General features: G+C 36.6%; 2 protein-coding genes across 9 annotated transcripts in view; one reads left to right on the forward strand and one right to left on the reverse strand.

Moving 5' to 3' along the window:
- Positions 1–22,148, forward strand: part of RRF (ribosome recycling factor, chloroplast precursor) — a 135,606-nt gene that overhangs the window by 56,752 nt on the left and 56,706 nt on the right. For all 8 annotated transcript variants that reach the window (XM_089825884.1, XM_089825885.1, XM_089825889.1 and 5 more), the window contains 4 exons: positions 576–678; positions 3,428–3,590; positions 3,696–3,765; positions 3,924–4,019. In XM_089825884.1, coding sequence (XP_089682010.1) covers positions 582–678; positions 3,428–3,590; positions 3,696–3,765; positions 3,924–4,019 — 426 coding nt within the window. In that variant the 5' untranslated portion in view covers positions 576–581. The remainder of the gene's footprint in view (positions 1–575; positions 679–3,427; positions 3,591–3,695; positions 3,766–3,923; positions 4,020–22,148) is intronic.
- LOC149562361 (uncharacterized) lies at positions 20,427–20,857 on the reverse strand. The gene is made up of 2 exons (XM_089824179.1): positions 20,738–20,857; positions 20,427–20,633 (listed from the first exon to the last, which is right to left on the reverse strand). Exons 1-2 carry the CDS (start codon positions 20,855–20,857, stop codon positions 20,427–20,429), a joined length of 327 nt encoding a protein of 108 aa, XP_089680305.1.

Consider the following 22,148-nt stretch of genomic DNA (forward strand, 5'->3'; position numbering starts at 1 on the left):
GTATACAACTCAAAACCTAACAAGATGCAGATGGCAACAAGGAGCTGCAAACCTATAACACATCAAAACTTTGCACTCTATGTCACGGTTTCAGTAGAAAATTACATTAATAATACATAAGTAAACAAGATTCCATACTAATATTAATGCAATTTTCTACTGAAACCATGACATAGAGTGCAAATTTTTGACGTGTTATAGGCTTGCAGCTCCTTGTTGCCATCTGCATCTTGTTAGGTTTTGAGTTGTATACTTTGCATGTACTTCGTGTTGTGTATGTGTTGCACCTCATCCTTCCTAGTGGTGCCCTAGTATGAAACATTAGGAGTCATGTTCAAGTTATGTAGACCATGTTTGATGTGAGAAATCATGTGTGAGATGTGAAGACTCACACGGGGAACACCAAATCATGTTGTTTGTTTTCCCTTGAAATCCTTTGAGTTCGAATGACTATAATCCTGTAAGAAACACACTCCGATTATAGAAGATGTAGATGCAGCGACTGTTTTATGATTGTCACTATGCTACTGGACTACCATGCGTAGTTTTAATCGTCTTTTTTGTCTCATTGGCAGGTCAAAATGTCATCTGCATTTTCATGTGCTTCAAGTGGTTCCATGTTTGCTTCAATCTCAAGAGGCCCAGAAGCATCCTCTAGAAGAAATGGAGTAGGGCAAGGTAAGATTCTAACAATGGTTCACTCTTCATTTTCACTATTAAATGGGTTTAAGTGATATTTTGAACATATTATTGTAGAATTATAGTTTGCAAGGACTCTTAGGTGTTCTCCCATTCTGTTATGAGTTTACATGTATGTTGTGATGACAGTTGATTAATTTAGAGACTCCAATGAATGATTCATTAGCATGGAATCTCGTTTACTTATGTATTATTAATGCAATTTTCTACTGAAACCATGACATAGAGTGCAAAGTTTTGATGTGTTATAGGCTTGCAGCTCCTTGTTGCCATCTTCATCTTGTTAGGTTTTTTGTTGTATACTTTGCATGTACTTCGTGTTGTGTATGTGCTGCACCCCATCCTTCCCAGTGGTGCCCTAGTATGAGACATTAGGAGTCATGTTCAAGTTATGTAGACCATGTTTGGGATGTGAGAAATCATGTGTGAGATGTGAAGACTTACATGGGGAACATGAGGAGTCATGTTTGGGGTTTGTGGATCCATGTCTAGTATATGAGGAGTCGTGTGGGGTGTGAGGTGTCAAATGTGTGATGGGTCATGTGTAGCACACGAGGAGACATGTAAAATATGAAAGGTCATGGCCCATGGTTCTGTATCAACTTTATTGTAATATCAATTGATGGTTTTTTATTAGCTTTTCCTATAAATGCAAGCTCATGGCAATTGTAAAAACACATAAAGAGATATCAAGAGATATCAAGAAATTCATAGAACAATAGGTTAGCAAAGGAGCACATTCTAATACCGGGGAATTATCACATGAGAAATTCTATTAAATTGTGATCATTATTTGTTCATAGTATACACTGAGTCGTGCTATTGTATTGGGCTTTTACCCTAAAGGATTGCTAGGGTAAAATTTGTGTCAAAATATTTTGTTAGCATAGCTTATCTTGTAAAAGTTTATTAAATCTTCATTATTCCTTTCACTTAGTATTAAAGCTAGGTTCTAGCTAAGATCCATGCAAGGGAGACCATTTTGGCCTTGCAATAATCTTTTGTTTGATTGGGAACTTTGTGTCGGTGAATAAAGGTTTACACAAGTAATGGTGAGCACTCCAAGGATGGTGATTGGAAAATTTAATGGCTAGAAATTTGAGCTATGTAAACTCAAGCCAGTAGACCTTATTCTTTATATGGATTAATGGAAGTCATTCATGATGCATATCTAGCCTTTACAAGTTTCAAAGGATCCTTCTTACAGGTCTTTGTCATGCCTCGCCTAAGTACCCTCGGGAACAAGATACAAAACAACCACAATAATTTTTTTTGATAAACAATGCTTAGTTAACTACGTGATAATATGAATCCACCAACAATGTAGACATGAAGAGGTATTTAACATAATCTTACATTAAATATCTAATGCAATGAAATCATGAGCAACATCGAATCATCAGGACAAACAGACTAGTGCTCCCAGGGGTCCTATGGTCGCTACATAATGATCACTAAACAAGGACTTACGAGAGCACTTGGACATTTTTCAAATTGATCTGCATAACACACACACCAAAGCATCTTGACATTACAAGCAGGATTTAGCCCATCACCACTATGACCATACAAAGTCAGGTTCGAAGATCTGATCAGTCGACACATTGAACAGGCTCAGATTTTAACTGTGATAGCATGAAAAGGACTACAAGACTAATGGGTATCCGAATCACCTACCCATATTTGAACAACACAAGCAGAAGTGTACTCTTTTGTGTATGCACAAGTCTGCAGAGGACATATGCGCAGAAACAGAGCATGGATGCCCAGGTATGAATTCATATGAAGCCTGGGCCAAATTTGGGACACATGCACAGGAGTTAAGGTATAGATGTGCCATTTTAGAATGGATGCGCAACAATGATGGTCATATGCCCACCAAGAATAGTCATATGCACCATTTCATAAAGCATAATTTGGGTCCTAGTACAAGTAGGAGACCTCACTGGCAAAGCATCAGTTACAATTTTTTTGATCATAAAGCATAATACCATTACGTATTTATTTCAAAGCTAAGTGACAATCCCTTACTCCTTTGCTTGTGACATATAGAAGCTAAGCATCAACTCTTGTTTGGCGTTCTGCAATTCAAGCAAGTTCCCTCTGTTGCCCTAGGTTTTGCTTGCAATCTAGATGAAAATTGCTTTTAAGGCGAGTTCCTACCAAAGGGACCCTCATTCAATTATTTTTCATTTGGAACTTTCTTGAGCTCGGGGACCGGGCAAACCTGTACAATCTAGACTACAATGGAGGAGTTCTATTGTTTTTGTTCAGTAGTCATAGGCTCATTTGATACTGTCTCCTCCCTCATATTTTTCATTTCAATATGAAAAATTTCTACGTCTTCTGGTTAATATGGTTGGTTTTATCAAAAGATTCCATATATTTAAGTTTGGTTTCGCTATTTCACAGAGAGTAGAAAATATTGCAATGCCAGACATGTCTTTAGCCTACATATTCTACTTTTAAGCATTATTCCTTTTCAGAGTTTGGTTATTCAGTTTGTAATTTGGCACTTAAAGTAGTCCTTTCAGTTTGTTGATATTGAGGTAAGAGTATTTAGCTATTCTGTGGGGGGATGTGCAAATGAGATTGTGGAAATGACGAATGGTTACTGTTGCAGTGCTGTACTAGATGACTGTAAATGTGTACTTATTGCTAGAAGAAATATATTGTTTGACTTTTTCCTTCTATCCAAATTTATCAGTATATTTCAGCCACTTTTCAGGTGTTGGATATGTGGTAAAACCATTTGCGGGATCAAATGGTAGACATGCAACGATTTCTGCACAAAGAAACTCCACCCATTCCATAAGGTCCCTCGCATCTAAGGATGGATTCTTTGGAAAACCTTTGATTCTCAGATATTTTCACCAGAAAAGGAATGTGAGGTATTTAGCTTCCATATCTTTAATTCTATGAAGACTGTTTATTTAACCCACCAGATGGATCTAATGTAGGAGGTTGCAGTCACTAATATGAGTCCTCTACTTCAGATTAGGTGTGTGCAGATGTGCCACTTCTGAAGAAACATATGCGGAGAAGCAGTTAACAGAAAAAGAGGCTGTAAGTATATCTAATTTGAACTTCATGTATCTTCTTGTCAGAATGATGAAGCATCAAATCACAATTGCCAGTTTAAATTTGATGTAGATTGCCTGTCAAACTAAATTCTCAATAAATGAGCTGCCCAGTTAAAATGTATGTGCATCCTGGCTTTTCAGAGGGAAAGGATGAACAAGACTTTGGAGGCAATGAAATCAAATTTCAATTCAATAAGAACTGGAAGGGCAAGCCCAGCACTACTAGATCGAATTGAGGTATATGCTAAGGCTCTGTTCATTAATCTACTGTGAGTCATGAGAAAAGATAACAATAAGGAAGATGCGTGAACAGCTCCAGAATCTGTACAATCAATTGTACATTGTTTATTATTCCTAAACATGGTTTTGTAAGTGGATAATCCACCTAATTGATCCACCTTTATCCATTTAAAATAACATTTAAAATAAATGTAAGCCTCAATGATTTTTTTATACAAATTGATTGCATTTAAGTAGACCAAGGTAGAATCTGCTTATGACTTGAATTTGTTATGACTGTTGTTTTGTACAATCGCATTTGTCTGCTTATAAATGTTCAAAGAAGAAATAGAGCTGCTGTGCAATATCAGGAATCAGTTATTAACAAATCCACAGTATTATTCTACAAATTATTTCTGCAAAATGAATATCTTCCTCAGGCATATCAGGTGCAGTTGCATCCAATGAAGCCCCAATGGATGCCTTGCTTTTGGTTTATTGTTTGGCTGCTAGATCTGCCACCCAGTTTGCTTTTCCTTAAATGAAGAAAGGAGATTAACCTCTTGCATAATCTCGAGCTCCACTTTATCACAAAGTGAAACCTCTTTTCTAGGCATCTGTACAAATAATACTTGAGGTGGTTGATGTCTCCTGATTCCTATCATATCCATCCTACAATAATAAGATATTTCTAGTCTTGTTTGTCCTGTTTGGATTCCAAGCTTCCAAGCAGTGTCCCTAAGCTTGTCACCAACTCTCTTGCTTCTCAATGTCATATTTCAATCCAAAACATTGAATTTGAAACCCTAGTATAACCAATAATAACAAAGAATTACAGATCATAAAATGCAAACGATAGTAGCTAGCTAATAACAAAAGCAAGAAAATAATAAAACCCTTGTATGTGAGTGTAATGTCCCCTTTTTGGGACCATTAGAAAAGTTAAAGACATATTATATATAATATTAAAATTGACTTGGAGAGTGTGGACTCAAAATATAAAAGGTCAATTTAATATGATAAAGTGGGCTAAAAAGGACAAGGAGAGATAAGACAAAAAGCCAGGAGGGGAGTCGAAGAGTCACAAAAGTGAGGATAAAAGGAGAAGAGACTCTTTCATTTGGCATGCTTGATTTATGAATTCAGATTTTAGTTCTCTCGTACGAGAGTTATTCAGGAAAGCTTCAGCTTTCAGCCAGTGTGAGGACGTAGCCCCCTTGTACTGACAGACAATGGGCGCAAACCCATTGTCCATGGAGACATCACTTCAACTGTCTCGTATGCACTTATAGGTTCTTCTCGTAGTGTTCAATTTGACTATAAAATTGTGTGTAAGATTGGATTCTGAATGTAGGTTATTGTATTGCTGTTGTATAATGCAATAACATGTTTTTGAGGAATTTTATGAGAGTTTACTGGTTTTGTATTGTTGGTTTGTAACACATTTTCATGTGCTTGAATTCCTGTATGTTATTTTTGAAAAGAATGGGTTTATATCTATTGGAGAATCTACTGGTTTCTATTGCTGTTTCGTAATACATCTACCTATGGTTTAAGTTTTGAATATCAGTTTTGAGGAAACAACCGGGTAAATATCTATTGGGGATATTTCCTAGGGTTTATATTATTGGTTTTATAATGCAACTTCACATGCTTATGTTCTGAACGTTATCTGGAGAAAGAAAAATTGGGTCAATATTCATTTGGGATATTTCAGTGGTATTAGAGCTAACGGTCTTACTAGCCTGTGAGGTTTAATAGCAGTGGAATTTATAACGATTGGGTTAGATTTCTGGAAAGGGTCAAGGAAATCAATCGCAGAATATTGTTTAATCTCTAGCTTACTGAGCACTAGCATGGAAGTGAAAGCTTTTCATATTTCTGTCCTCATCAAAGTCAAAACGACGACAAGTGTGTTCGGATTGAGCTGATGGTCCTGCATTGAAGTTGGGTTCAGCGGCACCAGAAGATGTGTTATCCAGTGTGCCTATGTGTTGGGAATTATTATGCATAAATATGAATTGAACTGCATCCACTACATGTTCGCTCAAAATTTCTAGAGTCATTACGCATTTGGGATATTTCAGTGGTATCAGAGCTAAAAGTCTTGCCAGCCTGTGAGGTTTAATAATAGTGGAATTTATAACGATCGGGTTAGATTTCTTGAAAGGGTCAAGGAAATCAATCGCATAATATTGTTTAATCTCCAGCTTATCGAGCACTCGCATGGAAGTGAAAGCTTTTCATATTTCCATCCTCATCAAAGTCAGGACAACGACAAGTGTGTTTGGATTGAGTTGATGCTCTTGTGTTAAAGTTGGGTGCAACGACACCAGAAGACATGTTATCCAGTGTGCCTATGTGTTGGAAATTATTATGCGTAAATATGAATTGAATCATATCCACTACATGTTCACGCAAAATTTCTAGTCATCACGCGTTTGGGATATTTCTATATAAAACATTCCATCATCGTGAGTCTATGCATGTGAATATCAATGTCAAAACTATTACAGTAGAAGCTAGACTTGTACAGCAGAAAGCAACACTAAAAGCATGTTTGGTAGCATTCATACAGAACAAAATTGTGCTACATACATACATATTTGTTCCAATACCAGTGAAGACTATGACTATCAAAATAGAAGAGCAGTGATACTTAGTTCTGAAATTTGAGACAGGACCATGAAGATTATTGAGAATAATATACTACACTAGTCAATCCACAATATGCTCAATAGCGATGATGATATGAAGCCAAGGTACTGAGCTATAACAAAAACTTACGAGGACAAATCATAGAACGAAAGGAGACAAAATAAACGTATGACTAGAGATGAAGCATGGGCATGTAAATACAAAATACGATAGTGAATATGAAGTGATATTAAATGGTTCAGGCATATACTACATGAAAAACAGAGGCAAAACAATATGAAAGAATCCTTCATCAGATATATTAAGATTTCACTCGATGTCAATGGTCTTTAGACAACAAAAACAAAGATAGGAAGTTTGGAATATAAATATTGTTTGCAAAGAATAAAGCACCGATAAATTAGAGACAATCAAAACAAATGGTCAATCTGAAAGAAGGGGACATCGATAAGAAATTTTCAGAGTAGAGTTCAACATAGTAAAGTAAAAGAAAATGGGAAAATTGCATGCTTTACATCCATTGAGTAAGAAAAGTGTTTGTTTTGGAGGACGAAGCAGTAACATTTTTGCAAATCTCTCAAATTGGGCAACGGTAGTAGAGGATGTTCACTTTCGTTGCTAGAAGACATCTGTACACAGAGGGATTTTGGAACCATAATATTTGAGAAGGGTCGTTACAGATTTTAGGTGCCAAATCAAGTTCCATAGCGTTAATTTCATCATTAACATATTGTGGTCGTCGGGAGAATTGTCGTCACAACGTTGTGACATTTTTGGATAGGCTATCGACAACAGATTAATAATCGTCTTGGGGAATCTAAAGGAATGGTTTCATAATTCTAGGCAACATGACATCAATCTCAGAAGACGCATGATTGATAGGGAAGGAAATTGTTAAAACTTGCATATTACGATTCAGACATCTACAGGAGTTGTAATACAAATATGAGGTGATCATGAGCGGGAACATTACAGGTTATAGCATATGATTCCAGTGAGAAGAGTCCCTGTTTGGTGTGATAGAATATTGTTTTGTGATGGCCAAAGTCAGAAATCAACTAAATTTAAACTATCATGTCCCATGGTATCTTCTATTGAATGGTACAATGCATGTGAGGACATTACAGATAGTGATCACAAGCCTATAATGTGCATGTTTAATATAGATATTGCCTTTATAGATGAAGCAACACGTAGAGAAAAATATGGCTATTTGGTTTGTACGAGCAAAACATAATTATAAGATTGTTGTCTGTCCTTTCTCTAAATAAGGATATGCAGAGAAAGGCTTGGGAGAATTTCTATTGTTTTGAGTCAAAGCCTCAAGAAATTACGACAAAAGATTGATAAATATATAGGCTACATAGATTTTCCTTGTTGCTTACAGGTTATTGCAATTTCTGCTATTATTTGACCAAGTGAGATTTTCATGTTTGGTGCGAAGTGTTGATACGATGAATTAAGCAATCAAATAGACCCTTGGAATACAGATATTTGAAGACACAACTCCAGCTTATTAAATGAATGAAAACTCCCGCATAAGATAATGAGTTGGTATTAAAGGGAAGGTGTTATGGTAAAGCATGCAAAAATTGTGAACAATGATTTGGAGGCATTAAGAAAGCTCTAGGCGAAAAAGAGGGCCTCATCCGAATATTGGAATCAATTTAGACTTTGTATTCAAAAGAAGAACACTACAAGGGAGCTTACACCAAAGCTCATAGCTGTACTAAGCATGAGGAAGCTACGAGTATGATAGGCGGCAACAGCTCAGGAATCCAAGTTAATACTCTCGAAATCAGTTTAGGAAATTGATTAACAATAATTCAAGGCAGTAGGCAAACTTGGCCCAAACACTCAGGCCATCCTTTGGTAAAGCATTCTCCAAAATGCTACAACAACATTGTTAAAGGTCTCTGCACAACAATTTTCTTCTTTATTGAAAGAGCATCCATCTTGATAATTTGGAAAATAGAGGGTATGGATAAAATCAGGAAAGGTACTATGAAGCTACAAGCACAGTTAGCCTAGAATTTTGAATCCAATATAAGAGTAGAAATACTTGACATTTATAAAGAGTATAAAAAACTTCCTACCCGAGTTCAGAATGACTTATCGTTCAGTGATTACATGGATTTTCATCTAGAGTAGCAAAATAAGAGTGATATGGCAAAAATGAAGTACTAGGAAGTGGTTCGGGATCTCCTTGCGAAAGACCAGTGCAAAAATGTATATGAAGAATTTCTAGTAGATCCAAGTCATTTAATAGAGGGTCTTGAAAAAGAAGAGTAGTCAACTACTATTGATTTGTAGCCTTCTCGGGATCATGTAGAAGATGTTACATAGGGTGCAAGTTTCTACATTGGTGAATTGGAGGTTAGTTTTGGCAAGTAGGTTGATGAGGTTGGTTGCACACGAGGTAATAACAGGTTGGGATCTTTGTATGATGACCCTTTATATACAAACGATAACATGACAACACTTTGGTCTTTGCATGCAAATCAAGAGAACGGGAAAAAAAAGACCTATGACTTTGAGAGGCGCGATGAACCACATATCTCTTATGCCCATGACATGAATTCAGAGGAATAATGCAAGGTGACACTGCAAGACGATGAACCGCTTCAACATGACAACAATGAAATGCATACCTTATAGAACCAGCTGAGGGTTAGTAAAGACATGGTTGTGGCGTCTTTGATACGTTATGACAGCACTCACAAGATGGTTGAGGATCTCTACATGAAGGCTCAAAAGGGAGTGGGAGGAGATTGGATTGTTGCTGATTTGCAGGTGATCAAAACAACAGTTGAAACTATGAAATAAGATTATTTATGTTTGCTGTCCGACATGGATTATATTCTTAAGGTTGCTGAAATACATATTGATCAATCGAATAAAAGAAGGAATGAGATTATGGAGCTCGATAGAGAGCTTAAGTATACTCATGAGGCATTAGATGATGCTTGGATTTCTCTTCAGGAAGTAAAAAATCAGATTAGGATCACAAATCACTCTTTGGAACATGAGGTTAAAGTGAGGTAGGAGTTTTTTAAAGAAGTAATTAATGAACTTGATAGCATTCAGTAGACGTATGGCTTGGATAACTGCCCCAAATGATCAAGTACCAAAACTTCAGATCACATTCAGCTTGTAGACAACCCTTTGTTTGAAGTAGATGCTGATTGCACTTCTTATAATCCCCTTTTTGCGATAAATGAGGAAACTCCTTTTGATTGCCATGAAGAAGAAGATTTTGATTTTAGAATATTGGATCCTGGTACAAGTCCTAGCAGTGAATGTTGGTCATAGGATGAGAGTGGTGAATTGACTATTGTTGCTTGTCATTGGATCAGTCCAAATATGGCTCTTGATTTTAACCCTTATAGGAGTTGGAAGGATTTCCTACATTAACCTTTGAATATATCTTGGTTGAGTATGGATGAAAGTTATGTCCCAGTCATAGCGAATGGCTTTACAGCTTCATTCTTACTCATAACACCTATGTACTTAGGGGTTCTCCAAACCTATGACGACAGTATGGTTTTTGATGTGCCTGTGGTATTACTTTTGGCTTTTGAGCAGCTCTTTTCTTACATCATCTATTTAGGATGGGTCGTCACCATCTACTGGGTTATACATAGCCCCTTGATATATTTCTACCTCATCATATCAGATGGTCATGGAAATAGGTTTTGGGACCCAGGTGTTGACAATATGTATCTATGGCTTATTGAGGATTTTGTTATAGTTTTACTCAGTTTGAGACTGGATGCGAGGATAATCAGAGTTGTATAGTCTATAGGTGTAGCGATATTTCATAGATTTATGTGGGATCCAGGGATCCGTTTGATGGAGGGGTTGCAGAGTGACACCTTGCTTCGCAGTGTGGCCAGATTTGTTTTCAGATTGGGCTGCAAAGCTACGTGCAGATTCGTATGGGATCTTGGTACTAAGTGCTTGAGGACAAGCAATTTCAAGGAGGGGAGATTTGTAATGTCCCCTTTTTGGGACATTAGAAAAGCTAAAGACATATTATACATAATATTAAAATTGACTTGGAGAGTGTGGACTCAAAATATAAAAGGTCAATTTAATATTATAAAGTGGGCTAAAAAGGACAAGGAGAGATAACACGAAAATCTAGGAGGCGAGTCGAAGAGTCACAACTGTGAGGATAAAAGGAGAAGAGACTTTTTCATTTGGCATGCTTGATTTATGAATTCAGATTTCAATTCTCTCTTGCGAGAGTTATTCAAGAAAGCTTCAGCTTTTAGTCAGTGTGAGGATGTAGCCCCTCATACTGGCAGACAGTGGACGCAAACCCATTGTCCGTGGAGACATCACTTCAGGTGTCTCGTATGCACTTGCAGGTTCTTCTCTTAGTGTCCAATCTGGCTGTAAAATTGTGTTTAAGATTGGATTCTGAATGCTGGTTATTGTATTGCTGTTGTATAATGCAATAACATGATTTTGAGGAATATTATGAGAGTTTACTGGTTTTGTATTGTTGGTTTGTAATGCATTTTCATATGCTCGAATTCTTGTATATTATTTTTGAAAAGAATGGGTTTATATCTATTGGAGAATCTACTAGTTTCTATTGCTGTTTTGTAATACATCCGCCTATGGTTTAAATTCTGAATATCAGTTTTGAGGAAACAACCGGGTAAATATCTATTGGGGGTATTTCCTAGGGTTCATATTACTGGTTTTATAATGCAACTTCATATGCTTATGTTTTGAACATTATCTGGAGAAAGAAAAATTGGGTCAATACCTGTTTGGGATATTTCAGTGAGAAATTTTTTTATTTTTTATTTATAAAATATAAACACGAGATTGTTACGTATTTTTCAAATGCTGTCAAAAAGCTTATCAAATCAGTTCAAGCTCATGCAGAACCCATTAAAATCACTAATTTTTTTAATTTAATGCTGCCAATGTGTGAAGTGAGAGCCAAAAGAAGAAATTATGAAAATTGATGGGTTTTGATGCTTCTTGGCCATTTATTGTCCTTATGCTTGAGTGACCAATTTTTTCCCATGTAATTGGATGGTTTTGGCAAATTTCTGGGCAAATAACTTTTTGAGAACTCATTGAAAACCTCGCTGGTCAGTTTCTAGGCAATTGAGCCCAGGAGTTTTGTCATACATTTACAAGTGAGTTTTTCCATAAGTTTTTAGCATATGGTTGTGCATGACATTATTTTTTGATGTGCAAGGTGATTCTTATGCTGCAAGACAATAAATATCTCACAACAAATCTGCTGATCTGTACAGATTCAACTTGTTGTACTAGGTGAACATTTTTGTTGAGTATATGTTGTGCAAGGTCTGAATTCTACTCATCAAAACAATTTTTCAAATGGGCACAGAATGTTCCAAGAAGGTTATGCTTGTTTCTCAACAATCCAAATGGTTTTTAGAGAATTTGTTTGATATCAACAAAGTGAACTGCTAGGGTTCAACTTGACAAGTTTGTTCTGCTACTTGTACAAGTTGTTTAGACATAACATAGGTGGCATTCTCTTTTGGAATTCGTTGCAACAAAAATGCCAGCACTGGTATCTATAAATTCTTAGGATCATAGGCAAGTGGTAAGTATTATTTTAGTATCTTTATAGCGCTTGACAATTTATTTCAGAAAATCTTATTATAATTTAGTAGCAGAATGCGTATTTAAATAGGGGCCACGTGCTTGGTTATTCTAATCGAGAAAGGGTCTGCTTGCAAGGATTGGTAAAGGTTTAGTTTTTTGTTGTTGTTGTTGCTGTTGTTGTTTATAATAGGTAAAAGGCCGCAGCCAAGTAATTTTTATTAAGATTTAACCTATATACATCCCAAGTCACTAGAGGCACCAATAGGAAAGAGTCAGGCAGAGAAAACCTCCGGTCTTGCCCCATGAGAGTCAGTCTCTGTACAGTTATTTCTTTTTGATTCCTTTCCATAACTCTCTTATATGTTGTCCACTAAAAGGCAATCCTCTTACTGCATAAGGCACACCTTCCACAAACTTGCCATCATTGTTAGCACAAATGTTGCATACCGGTCCTAAAGGAAATTATCTTGTTAGCATCATCCAAGAAATTTCTCAAATAGAAGAACACAATACTACAATGCTTGCCAAACTGAAAACAAATACCACCTTTGCTCAACATAGATGTTCTTACAACTTATCAAGCTAGTCATCTGCTTAAGAATAATTCCACACCAACCAAAATATGAATTTAGCATATATCAATTGAAAAGTATAGAACTCAGCTAAAAGTTTAGTCTGCATACATATCTGTATATATACCTTGAGGGTATACCTTCAGGGTATACATACATACATACATACATACACACAACTGTTTACATGTATAAAAATAAAGAGACTTTGAGTTAAAGCCTTTTAGCGTAAGTTGAATTAATATGCAAAAACTCAGATAAACCAGCAGATGAACATTATAAAAAAACCAACAACATTTGAATACAATAAGAGGACAGCTTAAATCTAATCCAATCTTATTAATTTCATACAACCAAATGAATACTCCATCGGCTCCTAAAGATACGAGTATAGATGACTAGCAAAGCATTACCCTACCAATATCTCCAGTTCACAGTGCTACAAATTAAGCTATTTTTTAATGCTTGCAAAAGTGATAAGCGCTATTTCACAACCATAGTATTTCCTATGTCATGAGCTTTATGTGAATTCACGACATGCAACTGCAATTAGTGCAAAGTCAAAACTACTTTTTAATAGAAATGTTTAAAATACTGTGCAATGGTGAACTTAATGGGGCCCACCCTATTATCATTCATATGCCATGGTCGCAGATTTGTAGAACCATATAATTATTGGGATATAAGTCTTTGCAAAATAGCAAATAACTCTCATTACTTACATCTTCAAGCTTGGGCCCACCAAAGTGACAAAATTATCTTCCACATGTCGAGTGGGGCTGTGAACACTCTATTCAAAGCTCTGTGAATGACAATGTTCTCTTCCCTTATCATTATTTTGTGCAAGCCTTGAATCTTTGGTAACCCTTAAGAACGATATGGCGATGAATCACTATTTCGTTAGACCTTTTGTTTTGATCTCACAATCAAGGAAATGAACTTATACATCCATGGCTCAAAGTTTTAGATTCTTTGAGACCCCCAATCTTGATGAGTAGAGTGATTAAGTCATTAATCTGCTCACGGAAATCTGACATATGAATGGTCTTAGGCCACCTTATGAGATTTGGTCTTTTGTGTATCAACCAATTCTTGTTGACATACTTGATGCAGTCTGCTTTTTTGTCATCCACCTCTCTAAAGATTTTTCTTTTGTCATGTTTGTGACCTCATGAAAAGAAAACTTGCTCCATAGAAGGCTGATTTAGGACACAAGTGGCATGGATCCAAATGTATGAAAGTAGGAAAATGGTTTGGAGAGTTTTTTAAGCAGCACTGGACAATGGATTTTGGGCAAAATCAGCTCTTTGAAAGGGAGAAAAGTTCAAAAACGGGCATTAGGAGAGGCAATGCATGTGTGCAAACAGCAAGTTTGGATCAAATAAATGGGGTGAATATGTATATATCTCGAAGTTCCTAGACTCGGACCCGACTTTGACTCAGGGAGGGTAACTCAACTCATGAACCAACTTGGACTTTTTTGTGACTCGATAGTGACTTAGCAAAGTGACAAAACCCTTGAAATTTATAGATTTTTCAGGATTTAAAGAACATTTCATGCACCCATTATTGAATAAAGCTTTAAGACACAGTAACATCATGAAATAGAAGGTAATTTGATCACATACATAAACATACATCGATTACATAAGTACAAAGGTAAATTATAGTTGAAGGAAATAACAAACATAGATATATAAAATTCTAAATTCTAAATATTTTCAAATCAAAATATATATTAAATCCATGAAATCCATTACATCAATAGTCACCATCAAATGTTCCAAACATTTGTAAACACAAACAAGTCTGTAGCTATGGCTTCTCATCCTCAACTATAACATGCTATTTTCCAATCGCTAATTAAACAATTAAAAAGTAAATAAAAGATACATTCGTATTCATATTCACTTGAATGAGGGGAAGTTAGAACAACTACTTTACATATTCACTTGAATGGATTTAACAAATTTAATGGTAACCTGCTAGATGTACATATCCCAAATCTATTGATTTAACTAAAGGAAAATAACATTTCTTTTCCGAGTCACATGAAAGACAGTTATAACTACCATCTAATAAGCATATCTTATGCATATAATTACATTACATATTCAATTGAAAGATCAACCAATTTAACTGATTTCTAATACATTGGAAGGAAAAACTAATTTCTAAAAACATTGAAAGGAGTATCTGATCTAACTACATTACCGATCCAACATGCATCAAATTGAAAATGTGGAAACATAAAATAAAATACCCGATATGTATGTAGATTATGTCCTTGTGTTGTGCAAGCCTCGACATTTGGAAGAGGGGAGAAGCATTGCCATGGGTTTAATCTTCCAATTAGCTAGGCTATGGATACCTTCCATCAACCTATCTACCAAGTGTTAGCATTCTAACCTCTAGTGATCATAGTAGCAAGCATGCCACTAACCTATCTTGGGAAAGGATTTGTGTGGGCATTATGTACCCGATCTCCCACTACTCGACTTCACAAACAAGATCTAAACTTTGAACTACCATGAGATGACTTAGTTATTTGATTTGCTTAGACTCATTATTTTTATTAGGTACCGATTTCATTCTCCTTTTCTTGCAAGATTAGCCTACTATTTATTGATTATCATTTCACTCCCTTCATCTCAACCTTACTGGTTATCCTTGATGAGTTCCCAGGGTGACCTTTTTTGCACTCTATATAATCACAACCATTTATATACAACCCAACCTGGCTTGTGGCATAGAAAAACTTGTATATTGCTTTGTAAAAATTACTTGCTAGCTCTTCCTGAGAGTGGTGTTGCTTATCTCAGAGGCATGTGCAAGATGCCATGGCATAAACTTGCATGGAAAGGAATTCCTTTAAAAAAAATTCTGATAAAGATCTCAAAAGAAAAATATTCCTTAATTCTTATATTTGAACTCAAGTAATCATGAATAAGAAAATAGATTCATTACAGAGTTAAGACTCTTTCTGTGTTATTATCACTCTCCTTTTCCAACTGAAAATTGAAAACCTCATGTATCGAATTGAGAGAAACAAAGTATTAGAAGTAAAAATCCATGACCTGAGTAAGTATTCCCTCCTTATGGTAGAGGAATGTTGTGGTGTCTGGCTTTTAGCACTTGTAGAGAGTATGTAGGACAGGAATCATATACTTGTGGAGCTCCAACTTGGCTCATGACACAGTTTGCATATTTCACTCACAAGATATACATTGTTGTAGATAGCGATTCCTTGCAGAGATAGACTATGTTGTAAACTGGTTGTATACAATTGTGATTGTGAGACAAAGATCTTTCGGGGTGAGAAAATGCAGAGCTAAGCAGTTGTATGGAGAAAACACGATTATAAAGAAAATAGGTGACTTAAGAAAAAAAAATGTAAGGTAGTTTGTTCAAGATGAAACAAGACCATCGTGTATATGATGTGCTCCCTTGCATGCTTGGTTACAAGCAAGAGTAAGATGGAAGGTGGCACGAGAGTTATAAAGAAAACAAGGGGTCATCAACAATACTTGGCAGCAATCTTTTTAAAATGAAAAGGGCCATCGGAGGTTGCAAGGCCCAATGAAGAAATAAGAAATATGGCCGCTCATGAAATAATATTAATCCACAACCAAGGTGGAAAAATAATAACAGCTCTATCCGCTTAATGTTTTAATACAAGGACATCATCTTGTGCTCATATGTGTATGTACACATACATATATACATGCGTAAATCCTAAACACACGTATTTTATGTATACATTCAATTTAATTAGACGTATACATCTTAATTGATTTACATAGATATACATATATATGTATGTACATGTATAAGTATATATAGGTATTATGTTGTCGTTATAATACGACATGCTTTACACAACAAAAGGCTCTCAAATTATTAGGGCAACAAATTTGTTAATGCTTAGTGAGCTCATGGTCATCCAAAGTATACTCTTTCTTGCATAGTCATCTATCCTTAGTCAAGGTAGTCAAAATTTCTTACCCGTTGGCTCGTCAGCGGATTGGTTCCCCATCCTAACTCCCTCTTTGGCAATGCTTCCCCCCTTCATTGCGCTCCTGCAAGGAAAATATTTTCTAGAGCAATAACATATTACCATAAATCCAAGATAACAAATAATCATCTTCAAATAATATGATAACAATTAACTAAAATGTCATCTTCACATGAAATTATAGCGAATAACCATACTTCCATTTCACATGATCATAACATTTAACAAAATTTACTAGTCAATTGACTTCACATGAATCTCAACAACTATAAGAATGTTTTTAAATTAGGCAAAAATTTGGGTTGTAACATCAACCTCCGCCTCAAATATGAACATACTAGCAGACCAAGCTGTAGATCTGTTGAAGACCGTGTTGCTGTTTGGGGGCTGTCTTTTTGCTTTACTTTTGCTGTCTTTTAGTGCATAGCTATACTCTGACCTCTTGTTTTTTGGCTTTTTCTGTATGTTCTCTAAGGCCTTATGTTCTCTGAACTTTTATGTTCTTATTTCTTTGATACTTTGTTAAAGGTTTCAGGTCCTTTAAAACCTGTTTTTACGTAATCAAAACATCAACCTCCGCCTCAAAGTAATCTATATTATACCTCCTAGTAAGGCGTCTAAGGTAGATCCTGGATGATTGGTAAGCCATAGTCTCTGCCTATGAGGTGCCACTAGGATCAACCGTAGCTCTCTACTCCTCTGCCATAGCCATGGCCTCGGCCTCTCTATCTAGTTGGTCAATCCACTCTAGGTCCTCAACATCGAAAATAGGATCAGTAGCCTTAGTAACCCACTTAGACTTTTGATCAACCTCCTGTAGAGTAATTAGAGAGGTGTCACTATCCAAAATCTCTCTGGTCCTAAGGCACATGTTTTAATGCACAAAGACTAGATTATTCATCCTCTCCATAGACAACTTGTTACACCTCTTCGAGCGGATGTGCTCGAACATGCTCTAGTTGCGCTCACATTCAAAAGCGTTACATGGTTGGATCAATATGTAGATGGCGATGTTTTGAAGGTTTTTGGCTGAAGGCCCAAACATTTGCCACCATCTATCTGAAAAAAGGAAAAGAAAAAAAATATTAGTCTCATTTCCACCTTTGAAGCTACAACCTAGATAATAAAATTAAAATGCATAAGCTGCGATTTTTACTTGGCTGCAACTTTGTACGACCCCCTTTGCACATTTGGCTTTCAAAAATGGGCCCTAATGAATTACTATAGGCATCCATCTCAAGCAATGCATTTGTGACATTAGTAGCCATCTTTCCTGTCACAGTATATAGGCCACTAAGAACCTCCACAGCCGCCTTGAAATCATCATGGAAATGGAATGCCGGATTGAGGTAACAGGTTGCTGGATGGATGAGTGTATGAAGCTGATTTTGCCATTTCCTATCAATTATCTGCCAAATGGGGCCATACTTGTCCTCAACTCATGCATATTTGGCTCTAATGGCCTCCTTAGTCTTATCCATGCCCTCATATACGTAGCCCATAGCGGGCTTCTCTTTGTCAACAATTCGTAGGACTACGAGGGGCTCAATGACCTACAAAATAGTTAAACAAAAAAAAATTGAGTGGATGGTCATTAAAATACGAAAATCTGCAAAGTTCCATAATAGAAACAAAACAAAAATACACATATAATTTAGAAATTTAGAAATTTTAAATTACCTCCACAATCTCTTGAGAAGGGGTTCAAAAACCTTCATCAAAAATGCATTTCACCACATCTATCCCTGCAGGGGTGGTAGCATAGGACGAGGAAGTCCACTTTGGACCAATAAACTTGCACCTCAAAGATAACTTTGAATTTAACAAGGATTTTAGTGTGATAAAATTTGAAGCAAATCTTGTGATACTAGGACAAGCCAACTCCTTTTGCTCTGTGTAATCCCTCATATTGTTGAGGACCAATGCATGATTATAGGTGAAATTGCAAATATTTTTGGCTTTATCAACACATGATTTGACCCATTCAAGCTTGCCAATATCCTCTAACATGAGGTCAAGGCAATGGGCTACACATAGAGTCCAAAAGATTTTTGGGTGCCTCTCCATCAAAATTCTGCAACACTTAATTAATTGGTAAAAATTTAGATGTATTAAGAAAATTTTAAAAACTAAAATAAAAAATTAGAAACTTAAAATTTTACCTGTAGTAACATAACTAGCTGGTTTCTACATGTTAGTGTGAATGTCTTCTGCTCAAAGTAACAAGAATCAGAATCGGATCGGAATCGGCAAGGCCGAATCGAATCGTGAATCTGCAATGAATCGGTGATGAATCGGCAAATTTGAAAGAACCCTTTAAATTTAAAGATTTTAACAATTTAAAACTTATTTCATTCACCCTTTATTGAATATAACTTAAACACACTATAACATTATCAAATAGAAGTTAAAACTTAACATACATAAACATGGAACATAAAATCCATCACATACGTAACTATGTTATCTAAAATGTAAATTGTAGGCTAGCTGAAGTAACTAGAAATCAAATGATCATAATGATTTAGATCATAGAATGTATGTAAGATGATCCATAAGACATCAAATCATAAATGTATGTAAGAATCTAAGATGAAGATCCATGAAAGTTTGAAACATATGTCTATCAATGATTCAGTATCAATATCTGTAAACAAAATATAAAAACAAGGCTCCAGCTCAAGCCTCAGACTCATAGTCATCATCATCATCCTCAACATCATCCTGAAGCTCGGCTGCAGCCTCAGCCTCAACCTCTGAGTATCCAGTCTACCTAGTAGCAAGGCGTCTAATGTAGGTCCTAGAGGACTGTCGAGCCATATCTCCCGCATGTAAGATGGGCTCACGAACGTCGCGAGGGCCTGTGCGTGCACGTGTGCGTCTACCAATGCTTGAACAATGTGCTCTAGCTGCCTCAGCCTCTATATCCACCTGGTCAACCCACGCACGGTCTTCCTCAGTGAAGACTGGATCCACAACCTCTGTGAGCCGCTTTGATTCTGGATCAATCTCCTCCAGAATGATCAGAGAGGAGTTAGTGCCCAAAATCTGTTTGATCCTAAGATGGAGGTTGTAATGAACAAAGACAATATCATTCAACTTCTGCACTGTCAACCTGTTTCTTCTCTTCGAATGGATGTGCTCGAACATGGACCAACTGCGCTCACATCTAGAAGCGCTGCTTGGCTGACTCAGAATACGGATGGCAATTTTTTGAAGTTTTGGGGTTGTGGCCCCAAACATTTGCCACCATCTATCTGCAATAAGGGAAAATAGAAACAATTAGTCTCATTTACAAATTACAAGTTAACTCTAAAATTACATAATCAACTTTAAGTTTAGAATCTAGATTCATGAACATTGAATATATTATTTAATTTTTACCTGGCTGTAGTGTTGTCTGAGCATTTATGGCCATCCTGCTAGAGAAAAGTGGCCCCTCTTTATTGTTGAATTGGTCTAGCTCAACAATCGCAGTAGCGCTATCTTCATCGCTACTCAACCTCTGAATCACTGTGTATAAGCCAGTGAGAACCTCCGCATCCGCCTTGAACTCAGGATGGAAACGAAATGCCGAATTCAGAAAGCTGCTGCATGGATGGGTCGATGGAGTTGATTCTGCCATCTCCTATCGATGATGTCCCAAATAGGGCCATACCTCTCTTGCACTCCTGCATATTGGGCTCTGATGGCCTCCTTGGCCCTATCCATGCCCTCATAAATGTAGCCCATAGAGGGCTTCTCCCCATCAGCAGTTCGTAGCAAAGCTACAAGGGGCTCAGTGACCTACATATAAAGTAAAACAAAAAATTTGAGCGAAAACTTAAATATAAAATAATATAACTTAAAGTAAAAGTAAAATACTAAATGTTAAATTGCAATAAATTTACCTTCAGGATTTCTCTAGCGGGTTTCCAAAAACCATCCTCATCAAATATGCAATCCGCCACATCTATCCCTGCAGTGGTCGTAGCATAGGAAGAGGAAACCCAGTCCCGCCCAACAAACATGCTCCTCAATTCATCCGTTGATGTCAACAAGGATTGCAGGGTGATGAAATTCGAGGCAAACCTCGTGATACCTGGACGAGCTAACTCCTTGCCTTCTGTGTACTTCCTCATTGTGCTAAGGACAAATGAATGATTATAAATGAATTTGCATATGTTTTTTGCCCTTTCCACACATGACTTGACAAACTCAAGTTTGCCAATTTCCTCCAACATGAGGTCAATGCAGTGTGCCGCACAAGGGGACCAAAATATGGTGGGTTGCCTCTCTATCAAAAGTTTACCTACAACAATTTTAAGTCAATTAGAAATTCAAATTTCAAAATTCAAATAAATTTATTTTCAAAACTTGAAAAGTTAAAAGTTAATTATCCGTCACCACTTGGATCACATTTTGTTCTCCCACCTCTGCTATGACTTCTTCAATAGCCTCACATAAGTATGTGGCATTTTTTACATGTGCGGAAGCATTGATGGATTTGATGAACATGGTATATCCTAGAAGTAACAAAACAACAAATTAGAATATTAAATGGATCATCAACAAATTAGCATTCAACAAATCAAAATTTACAATTATGTATGTAGGAAAGTAGAATGATCAATCACCTCCACAGGATACAAGAAAATTGAGGAGTGTTCTATTCCTCCTATCTGTCCAACCATCAGTCATGATGGTGCAACCCTTTGTAATCCACTCTTTTCGGTTCTCCTCAAGCTCAGCCCTCGTGTCCTCTACCATCTCATCCAAGAGGTATCTGCTCAACTCAGCCTCAGTTGGGGCTTTAAACCCTGGACCACAAATAGCAACCGCATCTATCATGTTCTGCCAATAAGGAGCCCTGTCACAAATAAAAATTTAGATGTCAAAGACTCAAATTATAAAACAAGTAGATATAATTAAAGTTTTACTTTTACTTTTAATTTTAACTTTAAAGAAAACAAAGAAAAAAGAATCAATTACTTGGCTGCAATAAATGGAATGTTGCAAAAGTACCAAAATTTGCATGTCTCCTTTTTGGCAGCATCATGAATCTCCTTGTTCAAACCCATGCCCTCAAGCGTGGGTTGGGAACTAGGAGTAGTGCGGGGCACAAAGTAACTATCCATTTTGTTTTTCCGCACTCTAGGCTGCAATAGGTTGGTGTGGGACTCTGTCTCAGTATGTGACCGACTAGCACTAGCACGAGCACTAGCACGAGCAGAAGAACTAGGATAAAAATGAGGCCTAGAAGAACCCTCTCCAACACAACCTACGGATGCAAAAGCTGATGCAAATTCAGATGTGGATGCA

This window comes from Cupressus sempervirens, chromosome 4 (assembly GCF_028749045.1).
Source record: "Cupressus sempervirens isolate cs-2001-9-10 chromosome 4, ASM2874904v1, whole genome shotgun sequence".
NCBI lineage: Eukaryota > Viridiplantae > Streptophyta > Pinopsida > Cupressales > Cupressaceae > Cupressus > Cupressus sempervirens.

What these genes read in the sequence shown, in the direction of transcription:
- LOC149562361 (XM_089824179.1), bottom strand. Translation starts at nt 20,857, where the DNA reads ATGTTTGTTGGGCGGGACTGGGTTTCCTCTTCCTATGCTACGACCACT. An exon ending in CCGCTAGAGAAATCCTGAAG is followed by an intron (nt 20,634 to 20,737) that starts GTAAATTTATTG and finishes CTTTATATGTAG; the next exon opens with GTCACTGAGCCCCTTGTAGC.